The sequence below is a fragment of the Phocoena sinus genome, chromosome 2 (genome assembly GCF_008692025.1).
Source record: "Phocoena sinus isolate mPhoSin1 chromosome 2, mPhoSin1.pri, whole genome shotgun sequence".
In the NCBI taxonomy this organism is placed as follows: domain Eukaryota; kingdom Metazoa; phylum Chordata; class Mammalia; order Artiodactyla; family Phocoenidae; genus Phocoena; species Phocoena sinus.
Genome location: NC_045764.1, coordinates 145,981,337 through 146,001,731, shown reverse-complemented (window position 1 = coordinate 146,001,731; position 20,395 = coordinate 145,981,337). Strand labels below are relative to the sequence as shown.

The window sequence follows — 20,395 nt, the reverse complement described above, 5'->3', positions numbered from 1 at the left end:
CCTAGGGACACATACAGACTGAAAGTGAAGGGATGGAAAAAGATATTCCATGCAAATGGAAATCAAAATAATGCTGGTGTAGCAATTCTCATATCAGACAAAACAGACTTTAAAACAAAGACTATTACAAGAGACAGAGAAGGACACTACATAATTATCAAGGGATCAATCCAAGAAGAAGACATAGCAATTGTAAATAATTATGCCCCCAACAAAGGAGCATTGCAATACATAAGGCAAATACTAACAGCCATAAAAGGGGAAATCGACAGTAATACAATCATAGTAGGGGACTTTAACACCCCACTTTCACCAATGGGCAGATCCTCCAAAATGAAAATAAATAAGGAAACACAAGCTTTAGGTGATACATTGAACAAGATGGACTTAACTGATATTTATAGGACATTCCATCCAAAAACAACAGGATACACTTTCTTCTTAAGTGCTCATGGAACATTCTTCAGGATATACCATATCCTGGGTCACAAATCAAGCCTTGATAAATTTAAGAAAATTGAAATCGTATCAAGTATCTTTTCCTACTACAACGCTATGAGACTAGATATCAATTAAAGGAATAAAACTGTAAAAAATACAAACACGTGGAGGCTAAACAATACATTACTAAATAACCAAGAGATCACTGAAGAAATCAAAGAGGAAATCAAAAAATACCTAGAAACAAATGACAATGAAAACACGATGACCCAAAACCTATGGGATGCAACACAAGTAGTTCTAAGAGGTAAGTTTATAGCAATACAATCCTTCCTTATGAAACAAGAAACATCTCAAATAAACAACCTAACCTTACACCTAAAGCAATTAGAGAAAGAAGAACAAAAAAACCCCAAAGGTAGCAGAAGGAAAGACACCATAAAGATCAGATCAGAAATAAATGGAGGGCGTCCCTGGTAGCGCAGTGGTTGAGAGTCCGCCTGACGATGTGGGGGAAGTGAGTTCGTGCCCCGGTCCGGGGGGATTCCACCTGCCGTGGAGCGGCTGGGCCAGTGGGCCATGGCTGCTGAGCCTGCGCGTCCGGAGCCTGTGCTCGACAATGGGAGGGGCCACGGCAGTGAGAGGCCCGCGTACCATAAAAAAAAAAACACCAGAAATAAATGGAAAAGAAATGCAGGAAATGATAGCAAAGATCAATAAAACTAAAAGTTGGTTCTTTGAGAAGATAAACAAAATTGATAAACCATTAGCCAGACTCATCAAGAAAAAAAGGGAGAAGACTCAAATCAATAGAATTAGAAATGAAAAAGGAGAAGTAACAACTGACACTGCAGAAATACAAAGAATCATGAGAGATTATACTATAAGCAACTATATGCCAATAAAATGGACAACCTGGAGGAGATGGACAAATTCTTAAAAAAGCACAACCTTCTGAGACTGAACCAGGAAGAAATAGAAAATATAAACAGACCAATCACAAGCACTGAAATTGAAACTATGATTAAAAATCTTCCAACAAACAAAAGCCCAGGACCAGATGGCTTCACAAGCGACTTCTATCAAACATTTAGAGAAGAGCTAACACCTATCCTTGTCAAACTCTTCCAAAATATAGCAGAGGGGTTAACACTCCCAAATTCATTCTATGAGGCCACAATCACCCTGATACCAAAAGAAGACAAAGATGTCAGAAAAAAAGAAAACTACAGGCCATTATCACTGATGAACATCAATGCAAAATCCTCAAGAAAATACTAGCAAACAGAATCCAACAGCACATTAAAAGGATCATACTCCATGATCAAGTGGGGTTTATCCCAGGAATGCAGGGATTCGGCAATATATGCAAATCAATCAGTGTGATAAACCATATTAACAAATTGAACGATAAAAACCATATGATCATCTCAATAGATGCAGAAAAAGCTTCTGACAAAATTCAACACCCATTTATGATAAAAACCCTCCAGAAAGTAGGTATAGAGGGAACTTTCCTCAACATAATAAAGGCCATATATGACAAACCCACAGCCAACATCATTCTCAATGGTGAAAAACTGAAACCATTTCCACTAAGATCAGGAACAAGACAAGGTTGCCCACTCTCACCAATCTTATTCAACATAGTTTTGGAAGTTTTAGCCACAGCAATTACAGATGAAAAAGAAATAAAATGAATCCAAACCAGAAGAAGAGGTAAACTGTCACTGTTTGCAGATGACATGATAGTATACATAAAGAATCCTAAAGATGCCACCAGAAAACTACTAGAGCTAATGAATGTATTTGGTAAAGTAGTAGCAGGATACAAAATTAATGCACAGAAATCTCTTGCATTCCTATACACGAATGATGAAAAATATGAAAGTGGAATTAAGGAAACACTCCCATTTACCACTGCAACAAAGGGAATGAAATACCTAGGAATAAACCTACCTAAGAAGACAAAAGACCTGTATGCAGAAAATTATAAGACACTGATGAAAGAAATTAAAGATGATACAAACGGATGGAGAGACATACCATGTTCTTGGGTTGAAAGAATGGACATTGTGAAAATGACTATACTACCCAAAGCAAACTACAGATTCAACGCAATCCCTATCAAACTACCAATGGCATTTTTCACAGAACCGCAACAAAAAAATTCACAATTTGTATGGAAACACAAAAGACCCCGAATAGCCAAAGCAATCCTGAAAAAGAAAAACGGAGCTGGAGGAATCATGCTCCCTGACTTCAGATTGTATTACAAAGCTACAGTAATCAAGACAGTATGGTACTGGCACAAAAACAGAAATATATATAAATGGAAGAGGATAGAAAGCCCAGATATAAACCCACGCACATATGGTCACCTTACCTTTGATAAAGGGGGCAAGAATATACAATGGAGAAAAGACAGCCTCTTCAATAAGTGGTACTAGGAAAGCTGGACAGCTACATGTAAAAGAATGAAGTTAGAACACTCCCTAACACCATACACAAAAATAAACTCAAAATGGATTAAAGACCTAAATGTAAGGTCAGACACCATAAAACTCTTAGAGGAAAACATAGGAAGAACACTCTATAACATAAATCACAGCAAGATCCTTTTTGACCCACCTCGTAGAGAAATGGAAATAAAAACAAAAATAAACAAATGGGACCTAATGTCACTTAAAAGCTTTTGCACAGCAAAGGAAACCATAAACAAGACGAAAGGACAACCCTCAGAATGGGAGAAAATATTTGCAAACGAAGCAACTGACAAAGGATAAATCTCCAAAATTTACAAGCAGCTCAGGCAGCTCAATATCAAAAAAACAAACAACCGAATCCAAAAATGGGCAGAAGACCTAAATAGACATTTCTCCAAAGAAGATATACAGATTGCCAACAAACACATGAAAGAATGCTCAACATCATTAATCATTAGAGAAATGCAAACAAACCTACAATGAGATATCATTTCACACTAGTCAGAATGGCCATCATCAAAAAAATCTACAAATAATAAATGCTGGAGAGGGTGTAGAGAAAATGGAACACTCTTGCACTGCTGGTGGGAATGTAAATTGATACAGCCACTATGGAGAACAGTATGGAGCTTCCTTAGAAAACTACAAATAGAACTACCATACGACCCAGCAATCCCACTACTGGGCATATACACTGAGAAAACCATAATTCAAAAAGAGTCATGTACCAAAATGTTCATTGCAGCTCTATTTACAATAGCCAGGACATGGAAACAACCTAAGTGTCCATCGACAGATGAATGGATAAAGAACATGTGGCACATATATACAATGGAATATTACTCGGCCATAAAAAGAAATGAAATTGAGTTATTTGTAGTGAGGTGGATAGACCTAGAGTCTGTCATACAGAATGAAGTAAGTCAGAAGGAGAAAAACAAATACCATATGCTAATACATATATATGGAATCTAAGAAAAAAAAATGTCATGAAGAACCTAGGGCTAAGACAGGAATAAAGACACAGACCTACTAGACAATGGACTTGAGGACACGGGGAGGGGGAAGGGTAAGCTGTGACAACGTGAGAGAGTGGCATGGACATATATACACTACCAAACGTAAAACAGATAGGTAGTGGGAAGCAGCCGCATAGCCCAGGGAGATCAGCTCGGTGCTTTGTGACCACCTAGAGGGGTGGGATAGGGAGGGTGGGAGGGAGACGCAAGAGGGAGGAAATATGGGGATATGTGTATATGTATAGCTGATTCACTTTGTTATACAGCAGAAACTAACATGCCATTGTAAAGCAATTATACTCCAATAAAGATGTTTAAAAATATATCCAATTAAAAAGTCCCTCTTGTGTAGGAGCGTTGTTCACATCAGAACTGTGACAATCTGGCCAGTGGTGGGACAAAACTGGCCTACAGGAGTGGGGGCTCTTTCTTGTTTCCCATATCTGACTTCACTTTTAGTTAAAATTTTCTGCCTTCATACCTCCCTTCCATATTCCTTTTACTTTTCCCTACTTTGACAGGGAAAAAAAAAAAATTCTGATCCTGTTCATTTTTGAGAAGAGTTTAGTTGACTGACCTGCAGGGTCACCTCCTAGCGTGTCATATGCATCCACAGCGGAGTGGCAATAGCCCTGAATGTGTGTGTGTTCATGGCTCTGCCTGAAAAGGTTCCCGAATAAGTGTTTGCTGTGGGCCTACTATGTGCCTAACCACCGGGTTGAACATTAGTCTCATAACATAAACTCTAAAAAGTGTGGAGGTTATTCCCAGAGGTCATCAGTTTAACTCCCTTGTCCCACAGCAGCCCTGCTGGATGCCCATTCAGTCTTGCCTGCCCTCTTCCTGGGATGGAAAGTTAAGTTCTGTTTGAGTAAAATAGTCCATCTATGGTTTCCTCCTCTTGAAAATAGTTCCGTAGTTTGAGTCAGAATCATCAAATATTTTACTCAGTGATCCTGGGTTGGCTCTGTGGGACTGTTCAAGAAAAAGCTATTGTCATCCACAGACAAAGTTTGAAACAACTCTCATGCAGCCCTGTGGTCACCTCTTTCCCATTCACCCTTTGGTTCTTCTTATCTTGAAACCAACCTCTGGCTCCTTTGAATATTCCTCATGTGACATAATTTCCTAACCTTCTCTCCTTAGTTATCCTCCTGGATATGCTCCAGTTTGGCAATATCATTATGAAAGTTGGCAATCTCCTTTATGGCAATCTCCTTTAAGAGGCAGTATAGAGTAGTGGTTAGGACCAAGAACCCTGGTGCCAGGCTGCTTGGGTTTGAATCCTGACTCTGCCACTTGCAAGCTGCATGACCCCGGGCAAGCTACTCAACTTCTCTGTGGCTCAGATTCCTTAGCTATAAAATAAGAATATAATAGTGTCTACTCATAAGTCATAGTGAGGATTGAATAAGTTAATGTGTGTCAGGCACTTATAAAACACCTTTGCACATAGTAAGTGCTATACAGGTGGTGGTGTTATTATCTGAAAAAGAAAAGAACAGCAGGGAGGGTGATTGAAACCTCCTTCACTGAGTCTCCCCTTTTCCATAAGCAGCAGGAAGGCCAGAGAAGCAGGCCTCCATCCTTCCCTCCCTCCCTCCCAAGTACAACCCTCTGCAGAAGAGCAGCTGCAGATACCACCCAGAGCTTGCTCCTTTCATTTCCACAATAGACTGTAGGGACAGACTCACCAGAGGCTATGCAGAGGTCCGATGCTCAGCTGGGAGCACCCAGACCCTGCAACTTGCTCCAAAGCAAATGATGCCAGCCAATCTGGGAGAAGATGCTCAGTGGCCATAGGCCATTGGAGCAGTGGTTGGGGTAGGCAAGTCACTACAGAACACAATGGATATAGTGTTGGAGCTCCATCCACCCTCATCTTGCCCTCCTCTGCACCTGTGGGTGACCCAGGGGGTGCCAGTTCTCTCACTGAAAAGTTGACAGTGGTGGCTCTCACCATGTGTGAGAGATCATATGAGTCACTTACTAGACAAGTCCTTCCTGCACGTGGAGGCATCAGGCCCTGTCCCTGCCCTCATTTACAAAATTAAACATTTACTTTCATATGACTCCCAGTGGTACAAGGATTTGTTCTTGGGTGATGAAAATGTTCTGTCATTAGACAGTGGTGATGGTTACACAACTCTGTAAATACACTAAAAACCACTGAATCATACATTTAAAGGGATAAATTTTATGGCATGTGAATTCTATCTTAATAGAGTTGCTATTTTAAATAACAAAACCAGGTGGCCGGCCCACAGGTCACCGTTTGCCGACCTCTGGAAGAGCCCAACTAGCTCTCCCATTTTACGGTTGAGCAAAATGAGACCAAAGAGGAAGAAAACTAACACTTGCTGAACAGCAAGTATGTGCTGTGTTATGGGCATTTTCATGTAAATTATCATACGCAACATCTGGTTGTTTGGAACAAAAGCAATGCAATGAAAAACACATGTAAAACAAGTAGTAAGATGCCCTGGGCACAGTAGATGTTCAAATCGTCCTTTAACAGAAAAGGACAAAGAAAAGCAACAGCTGACCCAACAGTGGGTCTCTTGGCCATTATGCCATCTGTACATAAAGGATGGACTTAAATATTTAACAGTGTGACTCCTTTGAAAAAAAGAAAAAAAAAGTTGGCACAGTCCACTAAGACATACAGAACTGGCTGTGTTTGGAGACATCCAAAGGAACTGGTTATGGCTGGAGAAGCTCAGAACATTCCAGCTACGGATGCAGGCAGGCTCTTAGTACTTTACCTAGAGAGCTCTCTGCACTGTCTGAAGAGACATCCACACTATTGCTCTAGGTAAGATAGTTCCACATGACAAAAAGACGTAGCCCTTGGACTCATCAAAGATGGGACAAATCCTTTCCCCTAAGACGATGCTCAGCGCTCCAGCCTACCAGCGTTTCATCAGCTGAGGTCAGCAAAGGTTCACTATTGATGAAAAACATCCCTACCTTCAGTACTTGCTGAGAACCTGGAAGAGGGAGACCCAGATGGTAAACCCAGGTGTTTCCAAGGCAAGCTAGTCACACAACTCAGCCCACGGGGGTGATTTCAGGACGTGCAATTCTGTACTATGGGGGTGGGGAGAAGAGGCACTAAAAAGGAACCTCAAGACCTGCTTCACAGCTCAGGCACCAGCACTTAGGAAACAAGCTGCAGTTCCCCAGGTTTTAGAAAATGCAACAGTAAGAGCTATAAAAATGCTGACGAGGGGGACCCACTGTCTTTGCCAAAAAACCACAGAACTTTCTCTTTGCACTTCCAACTTCTGAACAAAGCATCATCAAGAAGAAAATACAGCTCCCCAGATCCCTATGGCAAAAAAAAAAAAGACCTCGGGAAATGAAAAAGCCTATATACATGTGTGTTGGTGTGGGGAAGAGTGATTAGAATGAGGAAAACTGTGTTTCCATACAAATTGTGAAATTTTTGTTCTAGTTCTGTGAAAAATGCCAGTGGTAGTTTGATAGGGATTGCATTGAATCTGTAGATTGATTTGGGTAGTATAGTCATTTTCACAATGTTGATTCTTCCAACCCAAGAACATGGCATATCTCTCCATCTATTTGTATCATCTTTAATTTCTTTCATCAGTGTCTTATAATTTTCTGCATACAGGTCTTTTGTCTCCTTAGGTAGGTTTATTCCTAGATATTTTATTCTTTTTGTTGCAATGGTAAATGGGAGTGTTGTCTTGATTTCACTTTCAGATTTTTCATCATTAGTGTATAGAAATGCCAGAGATTTCTGTGCATTAATTTTGTATCCTGCTACTTTACCAAATTCATTGATTAGCTCTAGTAGTTTTCTAGTAGCATCTTTAGGATTCTCTATGTATGGTATCATGTCATCTGCAAACAGTGACAGCTTTACTTCTTCTTTTCTGATTTAGATTCCTTTTATTTCCTTTTCTTCTCTGATTGCTGTGGCTAAAACTTCCAAAACTATGTTGAATAAGATTGGTGAGAGTGGGCAACCTTGTCTTGTTCCTGATCTTAGTGGAAATGGTTTCAGTTTTTCACCATTGAGAACAATGTTGGCTGTGGGTTTGTCATATATGGCCTTTATTATGTTGAGGAAAGTTCCCTCTATACCTACTTTCTGCAGGGTTTTTATCATAAATGGGTGTTGAATTTTGTCGAAAGCTTTCTCTGCATCTATTGAGATGATCAGACCCCGAATAGACAAAGCAATCTTGAGAATGAAAAACGGAGCTGGAGGAATCATGCTCCCTGACTTTAGACTATACTGCAAAGCTACAGTAATCAAGACAGTATGGTACTGGCACAAAAACAGAAAGATAGATCAATGGAACAGGATAGAAAGCCCAGAGATAAACCCACGCACATATGGTCACCTTATCTTTGATAAAGGAGGCAGGAATGTACAGTGGAGAAAGGACAGCCTCTTCAATAAGTGGTTATGGGAACACTGGACAGTTACAGGTAAAAGTGTGAGACTAGATCATTCCCTAAGCTCAAAATTGATTAATGACCTAAATGTAAGGCCAGAAACTATCAAACTCTTAGAGGAAAACATAGGCAGAACACTCTATGACATAAATCACAGCAAAATCCTTTTTGACCCACCTCCTAGAGAAATGGAAATAAAAACAAAAATAAACAAATGGGACCTAATGAAACGTCAAAGCTTTTGCACAGCAAAGGAAACCATAAACCAGACCAAAAGACAACCCTCAGAATGGGAGAAAATATTTGCAAATGAAGCAACTGACAAAGGATTAATCTCCAAAATTTATAAGCAGCTCATGCAGCTCAATATCAACAAAACAAACAACCGAATCCAAAAATGGGCAGAAGACCTAAATAGACATTTCTCCAAAGAAGATATACAGACTGCCAACAAACACATGAAAGAATGCTCAACGTCATTGATCATTAGAGAAATGCAAATCAAACCTACAATGAGATATCATCTCACACCAGTCAGAATGGCCATCGTCAAAAAATCTAGAAACAATAAATGCTGGAGAGGCTGTTGAGAAAACGGAACACTCTTGCACTGCTGGTGGGAATGTGAATTGGTACAGCCACTATGGAGAACAGTACGGAGGTTCCTTAAAAAACTACAAATAGAACTAGCATATGACCCAGCAATCCCACTACTGGGCATATACCCTGAGAAAACCAAAATTCAAAAAGAGTCATGTACCAAAATGTTCATTGCAGCTCTATTTACAATAGCCCGGAGATGGAAACAACCTAAGTGTCCATCAACAGATGAATGGATAAAGAAGATGTGGCACATATATACAATGGAATATTACTCAGCCATAAAAAGATACGAAATTGAGCTATTTGTAATGAGGTGGATAGACCTAGAGTCTGTCATACAGAGTGAAGTAAGTCAGAAAGAGAAAGACAAACACCGTATGCTAACACATATATATGGAAAGAAAAAAAAAATGTCATGAAGAACCTAGGGGTAAGACAGGAAAAAAGACACAGACCTACTAGAGAATGGACTTGAGGATATGGGGAGAAGGAAGGGTAAGCTGTGACAAAGCGAGAGAGAGGCATGGACATATATACACTACCAAATGTAAGGTAGATAGCTAGTGGGAAGCAGCCGCATAGCACAGGGAGATCAGCTCGGTGCTTTGTGACTGCCTGGAGGAGTGGAATAGGGAGGGTGGGAGGGAGGAAGACGCAAGAGGGAAGAGATATGGAAACATATGTATATGTATAAATGATTCACTTTGTTATAAAGCAGAAACTAACACACCAGTGTAAAGCAATTATACTCCAGTAAAGATGTTTAAAAAAAAAAAAAGAATGAGGAAAAATGGGGAAAGCGTGGGTGCCAAACAGAGCTATATCAAGAAAGGCTGTTCCTGGAACATGGGGCTCAAAGTGGGAAACACAGTACATTTTTTCATGTAGCAGTAACATTATGAATGGTGTTTTATATTGTACAGTATTATTAGAACTACAATCCATCTACACAAAAAAATTAAAATGGATTGGGAATGTATTTGGTAACAACCGCTAATCGATCACATTATTGCTCAACACTAGAAGGCAATTTGGGAGTTTGTATCAAATGCCTTAAAAAGTGCATGTCCTTTTGACCCCGTATTCAACTTCCATAAATTTAATTCTCAAATTTCCAGAATTCATGGTACATTCATACAATGGAATATAAAGCAGCCATTTAAAAAAATGAGGTAGAGTTATGTATAATTAACCTGGAAATAAGTCCACAATATAATTAGTATAAGAAAGCATTAGAAAACGATATATGACATTTTATCATTTTTATCCTAAATAATGATAAGTACATAAAGAAAAAAAAAAAACTAGTGGGTTATAGACTTAATTGTTATTACTTCAAAGAGATGAAATCACTGACCTTACCTTTCTACCTACGTACTTCTGTATTGTCAGAATTTTTTTTACAAAGTGTATATAGCTTTTCTATTTGGAAAAAAATGAAAGTATTTCTCTTTTGATTATTTGATTAAGTATCTAATATACATATATACACACACGCTATGTAAAATAAGCAACTACAACACGTCATTCTACTAGCTGCAAAGAATGGCTATGCCATGATTTGTTTAAGCGCTTCTCTATTGTGGATACTTAGATTGTTTCCAAATTTTTGCAACTATAAGCAGAACTTAGATGGAAATCCTTGTGGCTAAATATTTGCACGTATCTTTAATTATTTCTTTAGAATATATTCCTAGAAGTGAAATTTCAGGCTCAAGATGTGGGCACAATTAAGGACTTTTGACCCATATTGCAAAATTATCTCATAAAATGTCAGTGCCAATTTACCTTTTCAAGTACAGTGTGGAGGTAGCCTTTTCCCTTCACCCAGGCCTGAATATTACTATCTCTTTTCCAAGTGTGAACAATTTGGTAAGCAAAATGACACATCGTTATTTTTATTTGTATTTCTTTAATTACTAAGGAAAATATCATTCATAGTCACTTATTGTCTATTTGTTATTATTGTGTGACCTGCTTATTGATATCTCTTGCCCACTTTTCTACTAGGATCTCTTTCTTCCTGGTTTGTAAGAGTTTTTTGTCTAATATTAGCCTTTTGTCATTAAGGCTAATATACGTCACTTGCCTTTTTGCTTTGTTTAAGGCATTTTTTATATTCAGAAATTTTTAATTTGTATATATTTTCTCAACAATAAAATCACTCAGAATTCCAAATTACTGACCTGTAAGTGGGCATTTGAAATATACCCCGTTGTACATATAGGGTCTTGTATACGAGCTAGCTACTTCAATATATGTCCTCATATCTTTTCTGCATGTAAGCTCCTTGAAGGCACAGACCGTGACATTTCTTGACTCCACCATAGCCAACCAGCTCACAACCCAGAACGTAGCAGAGCTCCAAAATGTCTGAGATGAAAAAATATTGTGTCTGGGACCTGCTTTGAAGCAATTCAGTTTGGGGTGGGAGATGAAAATAGGGTAAAGATGAGACAGAATCAGCCACATGTTAATCATTGTTGAATCTGGGTGACAGGTAGGTACACGGAGTTCATTATACTATTATTTCTACTTTTTTGTATGTTTGAACATTTCCATAAGCAAAAGGAGTTTTTTTTTTTTTATGTTTGCTTGATTGATTGGTCAACAGCATCAGAGAGGGGACTTCTGGGATAATAATGGTAATGAAAATGCATCAAGGACACTTCTGTAGCATAAAAAAGTCAAGAGCACAGGCCTTGAAATTAGGCACAAATCCTTAGTGACCTTGAACATGTTATTCAACCCCTCTGAAACTCAGTTTTCCAGTATAAATAAGGGTAGTAATAACTACCTCAAAAGGTCCTAGTAAAGATTAATGGGTGTAAAACTCAGTGCCTGGTACCAAATAGCACTCAGTAAAAAGTTGCCATCATTATTATTCAGTGCTGCGTAAGCTTGACAAGCTCTAGCCAACATCCTGGTGGTGGTGATCCCATACCCTTCACTACTGAAATCGCTACTACGGCTCTGACTTCAGTTATATTGGGCAGCAGAAAACAGCTTGGCAGAGGACTCGGTAGACCAGATGTCAGGAGTTACATTCCTGATACCCAGAAGGGAAAACAGATAGGACCACGCCAAAGGACAAAACCAGTAGCTCCCAACCTTACTCAACAGGTCAGCAAAAAGCCTTAACTCCACATTCCAGTGACACAACCAAGAACAGGAGTGATGAAGCCCTTACAACAGCAGGTCATTCACAACTTGGACCGAACCCTGGCATCACCTGGGAGCTTGAAATAATAATAATGTCTGGGTGCCTCTCCCAGAATTTGATTTAATGGTCTGAGATGTGGACTAGATATCAAGGTTTTTAAAAACCTAATGTTGTAATGTTTACCACTCTGCTGTGTGAGTTGGGCTGGGGGGTATCGAGGGAAGCGGTCAAGGGGAAACAAATTAGAGAACAGAGACCATTGCATCCCACATGAACCCCATTAAAGGCAACCCAGTCACGTGGGCCCAAGCTGTGTCCCATGCCAGACAAACCCAGTCCCATTAGGGTCCTCTCACTCCCTCCATAAACTTCAAGAGCATGTTACTGAGTAATAATTCACAGGACTAAAACATGTTATTAACACCAGGATGCATGCATGTCAATATTCTAAACAATATTAAAACAATGTATCTGCTCTCTGGGTTTTGGTCTTAAAAAAGAAACAAAAACAAAGAAGTCCAGCTAAGAGACAGTGGAGGCTGGAGGAGGGAGAAAAGCATTTTTTTCTCCTAGCCTTTTGGCAGCCTGTCAGTACAACTGAAGCACACTCAAAGAGGCAGACTCATTTTGTGAAGTTATTGCAGTGTCTTTGATCAAGGGAAAAGGCACATCCATTTCAGTCCCTGTAACGGGGACTGACCAGCTGTCTGGCTTCCTGGCTGCCCACTGGGGTGATCCAGCCTCGAGCCTGCAGACACATGGCAGTGCTTAGTGTGTCAAACAAATGAGGGGGCTCTTGACTGTCTATCCACCCTTTGCTGCACTTCAGGGGCCCCCTCACTTAGCAACTCTGCCTGGACTAATCTGGAAGTTCCCCTCCCCGGCAAACACCACCTGGTCCAGCCTGGCCTCACCGAAACAAAAGCTGGCCAGCGGCTGTCTGTCACGAGGCAGCAAACGCTTCAGAACCAAGGGGGCAGGGGTCAACCGTTCTCATAAGTAACACACTCAGAATTACAGAGGTCCAGAGAAAGGGGGAAAAAAGGATTCCGCCTCCTCCTTATTCGCCTCGTCTCAGCCCCAAACTCAGCTGTGAGGGGTTTGATTTTCTCCTGCATACATGAATTCTCAGCACAAAGATCACCTGCACTCTTTTCACTAGAAAAAATGATAAAGAATTGATGGGGGGGAAGCTTCGACAAAACACTTTCTTTTCCTTAGGTGACATCATCTGTAACATCTTGGGAAGATTTGAGCAGTAGAACCAGAGTAGAGATGGGGATAATGATGATGATAATGACAGATATCCATATAGCATTTATGTGTTCCAAAGATTTTATGTGTTAACTCATTTAATCCTCATCACAACCCTATGAGGTAAGCTACAGCAATACTCAATAATAGTAATAATAATAGTAACATGTAACACATATAATATAATAATAATTATTACCACATAGAACGACAATGGAGATCACAGTCTCCATTTTTCACATAAGGGTACTGTGACCCAGGGAAGTTCAGCAACGCGCCTGAGGTGGTGCGTGCGTTCATGCCCAGGCCATCTAGCTCCAGGAGCGGTGTGCTAACTACCGCACTAGACTGCCTTCCTCCAGTCTCCACCTCAGAGCCTCCTTTGTTTTTTTTTTAATAGGCATTTTTATTTCTATAGAAAAGAAACAAAACAGTATAATATTCAAGTTAAAGGAGAGAGCTTGATTAAACCTCTCAGAATGGAATTTTAGTACATATTTGTTTTTTATATAGATATGAATTTTAATATTTTTATACATTTCATCTAAAATTTTGCACCATACGTTTATTTTATTTATTATGATAGCTACACATTAAAGAGTCACATTTCTGGGAGAATTTTGAGACGGGGTGAAGTCACGATAAAACATGGGACGCTTCACGAATTTGCATGTCACCCCTGGCCATGCTCATCTTCTCTGTATCGTTCCAATTTTAGTACACGTGCTGCCGAAGCGAGCACTCAGAGCCTCCTTTAAAGCTGCCAGTTCAGAGAACAGCAAGAGTATTGAGGGCTTTGGAGCTGGAGGGATCTGAGTTGGACTCCCAGCTCCCTGGCCACTCTGCGACCCGCTGTGGTTGCATCTTCTGTAAATGAGGACACTAACACCTACCTGGCAGGCTTGTGGTGAGACTTAAGCAAGAAAATGAATAAAAGCACCTCTCACAGGGTGGGCAGCCAAGGTCAGCTTAACCCTGTGGTTCTCGATCCTGGCTGAACACTTTTTTTTCTTTTCTTTTTTAAAACTCTACTTTATTGGTTGTCTTTTAATTTTATTTATGGATTATTATTATATTTAAACATCTTTATTGGAGCATAATTGTTTTACAAAGGTGTGTTAGTTTCTGCTTTATAACAAAGTGAATCAGTTATACATATACATATGTTTTCATATCTCTTCCCTCTTGCGTCTCCCTCCCTCCCACCCTCCCTATCCCACCCCTCCAGGTGGTCACAAAGCACTCAGCTGATCTCCCTGTGCTATGCAGCTGCTTCCCACTAGCTATCTATTTTACGTTTGGTAGTATATATATGTCCATGCCACTCTCTCACTTTGTCACAGCTTACCCTTCCCCCTCCCCATATCCTCAAGTCCATTCTCCAGTAGGTCTGCGTCTTTATTCCCATCCTGCCCCTAGGTTCTTCATGACTTCTTTTTTAGATTCCATATATATGTGTTAGCATACGGTATTTGTGTTTCTCTTTCTGACTTACTTCACTCTGTATGACAGACTCTAGGTCCATCCACCTCACTACAAATAACTCAGTTTCGTTTCTTTTTATGGCTAACTGGCTGAACACTTGAATCAGCGGGGAAACTTTAAAAAATACGGAGTCCCGACCTCACCACCCCTCCCATTTCCACTTCCACCTGCCCTTGGTCTGAAATCAGCAATCCCCTGGGCCCAGCCCCGAAATGAAACCTGAAACCCAGTGGACCAGAGGCCAGCCTACAGCCTTTGCCCCAAGACTCAGGATTACTGGGAAGCTGTGTAAGTCCTGAGGCCTCTGCTTCCAGCCCTCAGGTAGTAGTCCCCGGACACTACTCCACTCCACAGAGGGAGTCTGGGCACCAGGCCCGTCCCAAGCAAGTGCTGACCCACCCTTGTCCAGTGGTCCTCCCCACTTTCTTAGAGCCACCTCCGCCCCTAGACTGTGTCCCCACCTGCAGCCTGAAAGCTTTACCACCCCGTTGTCCCATGCTGCCCGTGTTTCAGTCTGTGCCAACTTCAACATAGCCAGCATTACTTTTACACAAGCTCTAGCCAGCAGATCATACAGGATCAGAGGTAGGACTGCCTGAAAGGAAATTTTAGAATCCGAGTGTATGCACACACGAGTGTACATGCACGCACATGCAGACACCACACACGCACACAGATACCACATACCACACATCACACGCATATACCACACACACATACACAGGCACCCACATACACAGACAACCCCGCCCACACACGGAAACCACACAACACAGACACACATGCACAGATACCACACAACACACACATACACCGCACACAGACACACACACACAGACAACCCTCACACACACACAAACCACACAACACATGCACACAATATCACACACCACACAACATACACCATACGCACACACAGATACCCACACACACAGACAACCCCCCCACACACACACACAGACACACAGATACCACACACCCACACATGCACTCACACTCCACAACCCCCAGACACTTTACACTCAAAGGGAGCAGAGCTTTGTTAGAGGTTTGGGGGCGGGAAGGAGGGGCATATAAAATGGGTAGTAATAAACAGTGAAGGGAATATGGGGGTTGCCCATGGAAACTGGCGAGGATAAGAAAAAATAATCAGCCTACATTTGACAGAAGAGAAAAATGAAGACGGCCAGCAGGGAGGATGGGGACCAAGCAATGCCAGTTTCCTGGCTCGTACCTGCATGAGCCTTTCAGGACCCACTGCCAGCTGGCAAGGGGTGGCATGGGGCCCAGGACGGGGAGGCCGGCCCCAGAAAGCAACATGGAGGGTGTCAGAGAGTCCTCAGCTGTTTCCAGAAAGCGAGGCTCTCAGGGCCCTCCTGCTCCCAGGCCCTTCCCCCCAGCCTCAGCCCAGGACCCAGGGCTGAGAGACGTGGCCAAGGCCTACCTGGGTAAAGGAGCCATCCTCGCTGCACTCCGGGACAAACACCGCCTCCTGGGGCTTCTTGGCTTGCTCGAGGGCCTGAGCCCGCTCCAGGCGACACTTGCTCTGGCCAGCGTCTAAAAGAGGGAGGAGTGCATTTGAGATTCACTTGGATCCCACACAGGAGCCATGGACAAAGCAGCTGCTGGTTATAGAAATGCTGGGGAAAAAGCACTCTGCCGTGCAGGGGGCCCACACACAGCCAGCTGGCTGTTCCAAGGGCACAAGGGCAGGGGCTGGTGAGTGCCACGTGGCCTCACCTTCCTCTTAGTGGTACTCAGAAAAGTTGGGTGGGGGGTGGTCATATTTATACGAAGGTCTGTTTATTCTTTTTCTCCCAAGTATCCCCAGGCCCTCCTAGGGAAAAAAATGTTCTACTTCTATTATTTTTCACTGGGTTTATTCAAAAACACGCAAGCCCAAGGAGTCTCAAAGATGTTTTGTAGTTCAAGAACTGCAAGCACTTTCTTTGGGAAATCAGAATTCGAGAGCAGCTGGCTTAGCCTCCCACAATTCCTATAACAGCTCTGATCAGTCCAGGGGTCACAAACTCAAATACCTACAGGGCATAGGAAAGTGATATAAATTAGAGAAGGGGCTGGCCGTGTGAAGAATGGCATTCAGCTTGGCAACACCATAGGGAGTGCTGAGGACTGTGGCAAACTGGAAAACGGGAGGACGTAGCTACTACTCAGCTCCAGCCACATGTTTGCCTTGAAGGAGGGAACTCAGACGTAACATCACCAGAGCTTCCAATTTTTTATGGGAAGTACAAAAATCCAGACTTTTGGGTTGAATTTCCCAACTTTTAAATGCTGTCTCAAATGTTTTAAATATTTTTAAACATGCGAGCAGACCAAACAAAATACATCTGTTGGCCAACAATGTGGAATTCCTATTTAGGAGCCAGCCACAATGTCTTGCCATTTTAAGCACCTCTACAAAAAAAAATAATAATAATAAAAAATAAAAGCACTAGCCAAATAGCATATCTCTCTAAGCCCTGGTGGCAGTGTTTAAAAGCCAGAAAAGTACTCATCCTTCACTGGGCCAGTCCTCCTTCCCACACTGCCCGGTGGAAAGGACATGGGGAGAGGTTGGCAAGTGAAATGAACAGACTCATTCTGAGCTCTCCCTATGGGGAGTGCCCCACGCAGGGAGCGTGGTGCTCAGGTATCTCTCCTCTGCTGGGCACGTGCACACTCACCTCTGCATCTACCTCGATGTACCACACCCAGGGTTGGGTCTCGGCACTTGGCTCGCTGGTACTCACACATGGACTCGTAGGACCTGCCGTCAGAGGCACAGATAGGTTTGGGTTGAGTCCTGGAGCAGTGGAGGTTGCACTGAGGGTCACGGTCACCTATGAGAAACTAGGTTGGAAAAAAAGTGAAAGGGTACAGAGGTTACTTTTGCAAGAAAAGTAAGGATGAGTCCATGACTTACAATACTAGTTTGCCCTTGGGAAGCAAGTCCAGAATAAACCCAAAGTTATTAAACCCTAGAAGTGGTAGGAAACTAAGCAGCCACAAACTCTAACCAAGGAAGGCATCCTGTTCTCAGTAATTCACACACAGGATCTCATTAATCCTCACAACCCTATGGAATAGGAACTACCTATTCTGTAGATAAGGAAACTGAAGGCTAGAGAGAGGTAACTTGCCCGGTTGTACACAGCTCTAAGTGGTGAATTTGAACCTAGATTGGTCAGAGGTCAAATCCAAGCTTTCACCATTGGGACAGTTGGTCTCCTGGTCCACGCTGATGGTCTCTGCACTTGGCTCTATTTGGGTACCTCCCCAAACCAAGAACTCACTAGCAATCTCTACTTTCCATCTTTGGAAAGTTTTATTGATTAGAAAGTAGTACTGAGCCCCCAAATCTATCACCTTTCCATTCTGCCCACTGCTCTCTAGCAGAATACAAGTTAAGCAATTTTCTATGAGAAAGGAATTTCCTGATTTAATATATCATCATCATCAGATTGTGAAATGCTGAGTTAAACAGTTTTCTTTACTGCAGGACTTCCCAGACACCTTTGGTGCATTCGTACGCATTATGAATCTCCAAGAGGTATAGCAGATTAAAGATACGTAGCTGCAAAGTAGTTGCCACTCTTCCTGTTGAGCTGTGGAGTCTAATTCCCCTCCTTTGAATCTGGGCCAGCCTCAGTAACTTGCTTGACCAATAAAATGCTGTGGCAGTGATGTGCTGGGACTTTTGAGCAAGGTTACGTGAAGCCCTGCAGTTTCTTCCCGGGCCTCTTGCAACACTCACTCTGGGGGAAACCAGCCACCATGTAAGAAGCCCAACAACACTGAGACTGCCACGCTAGGAGGAAGCCCAAGCTAACATGAGGCGAAACCAAGTGGAGAGAGAAATGCCCAACCAACACGGGCACGGAGACATGTGAGTGAGGAAGCCTTCAGATGAGTCTAACCTCAGCAATCATCTGACTGCAACCAACAGAGATGAAAAGGAGTCACTGCTTGAGAGACCCTGAGCAAGACCTGCCCAGCTGAGCCCAGTAAACTCGCCAGAACTGTGAACGTTAATAAGTTGTTTTAAGCCAATAAGTTAAAAAATTTTTTTCCTATTGAAGTACAGTTGATTTATAATGTTTCAGGCGTACAGCAAGCCATTAAGTTTCGAGTGGTTTGTTACACAGCAATAGATAACCAGATCAAGAGCATATACGATTATGTATCTCCCAAATTTATTTGACCATGAACCCCTTTCCCAGTGAACCCCTGTTAACAACTGCAGAATACAGCTGGAAAACAATAACTGGACAATACAATCCACAACTCACCCCTGCACAGGATCAACTTCCCTCAGGCTGCCCCTGCTTAAAACCCTTGAGTGGTGCCCCTCTGTCCCTGGGGACCTTCCCATGGTCTCCTGGTCTGGCAGATCTGACGCTGGGGCCCCTTCTCTGGCCTCAGCTCTTCCTGTTCTGTCCCCACCTTGCTCACTGCTGGTCGGGTACACTGGCCTACTTTCCAGTTCCCAAATGGGCTACATTTGCTCCTACCCCTGGGCCTTTAGACACACTGCTCCTTCTCCCTTTCCTCCCACCCCTACTCAGATTTGGGTTCATCTGGGAGGTTCTCCCTGACTCTCACAGGTGAGGACGGGTCCCCCTCTAATAACCTCTCACCCCACACTTTTCCTTCAGGGCTCTTAACACAGTTTGATGATGAATTGATTTGTGTGATTTGATTAGCAATGGAATCCCCCACTCTGAGCTCCAAGAAGACAAAGATTCTGTCTCTTCTGTCTGTGAATACATCTCCAGCATCCAGCACAATGCTGGGGTACTTGATTATTTGTGGGATGAACGCATCCCTGAAGCAGCCTTTCCCACACAGCATTTACCTCCAAACCAGCTGGTGTGACGTGACAGGCCTGGTCTCCCAGGCTCCTGCCACCCCCGGGGATCACTGGGCCACTCCCCTACCCCACCCCCCATCTCCCTTTCTAAGCTTTCCCCCCCCTCCCACATTACATGGTGGGCAGAGGTGGGCCACAGCTTCTTGCCCTAGCTCCACTTCAGAACATAAGTTATCTCCGAGGCTGAGAGGTGGGTCTCTTCTCTCTCCATCCCCAACCCAGGCCCCTCTGCCACTACAGCCCTCTAAGCCTCCAACCCACTGGGCACCAGGGAAAACTTGGGACCCAAAGGTCCAGCTGAATGACGCAGGCTTGGAAGCCCTGGCTCTGGGCACCTGGATGTGCACAGGACCCAGGTGGCTGCAACCAGCAAAGCTGGACTAGAAGTCTCTCTTTTTCCCTCAGACTCATTCCTCATGTGTCTGCAGCCCAGAAATGCAGCCAGACTTGGCTCTGTAGTTCTGCCTGGTGAGCAGCAGGCGCTGGCCAGAGGCTGGGATCAGTGTTCTCACACTCTGGCTTGCAGGCCAACCAGTAGCCTCAAAGCTGTCCAAGAACAGATCAAGACACTGCTGTCACGCTACTCTCTCCTGGTCCGTGGAAGTCAGGGCTACTTACATGAAGTCAGACCCTGCTTTTA

At 42.6% G+C, this 20,395-nt stretch overlaps 1 protein-coding gene and 1 pseudogene across 1 annotated transcript in view; both read right to left on the bottom strand.

Annotated features, from left to right (window-relative positions):
• The window catches only part of SMOC1 (SPARC related modular calcium binding 1), a 156,373-nt gene that overhangs the window by 73,493 nt on the left and 62,485 nt on the right, over positions 1–20,395 (bottom strand). Inside the window, 2 exon segments of the mRNA XM_032624733.1 lie at positions 16,327–16,439; positions 17,570–17,735. Coding sequence (XP_032480624.1) covers positions 16,327–16,439; positions 17,570–17,735 — 279 coding nt within the window.
• On the bottom strand, positions 14,040–14,139 carry LOC116750067 (annotated as a pseudogene).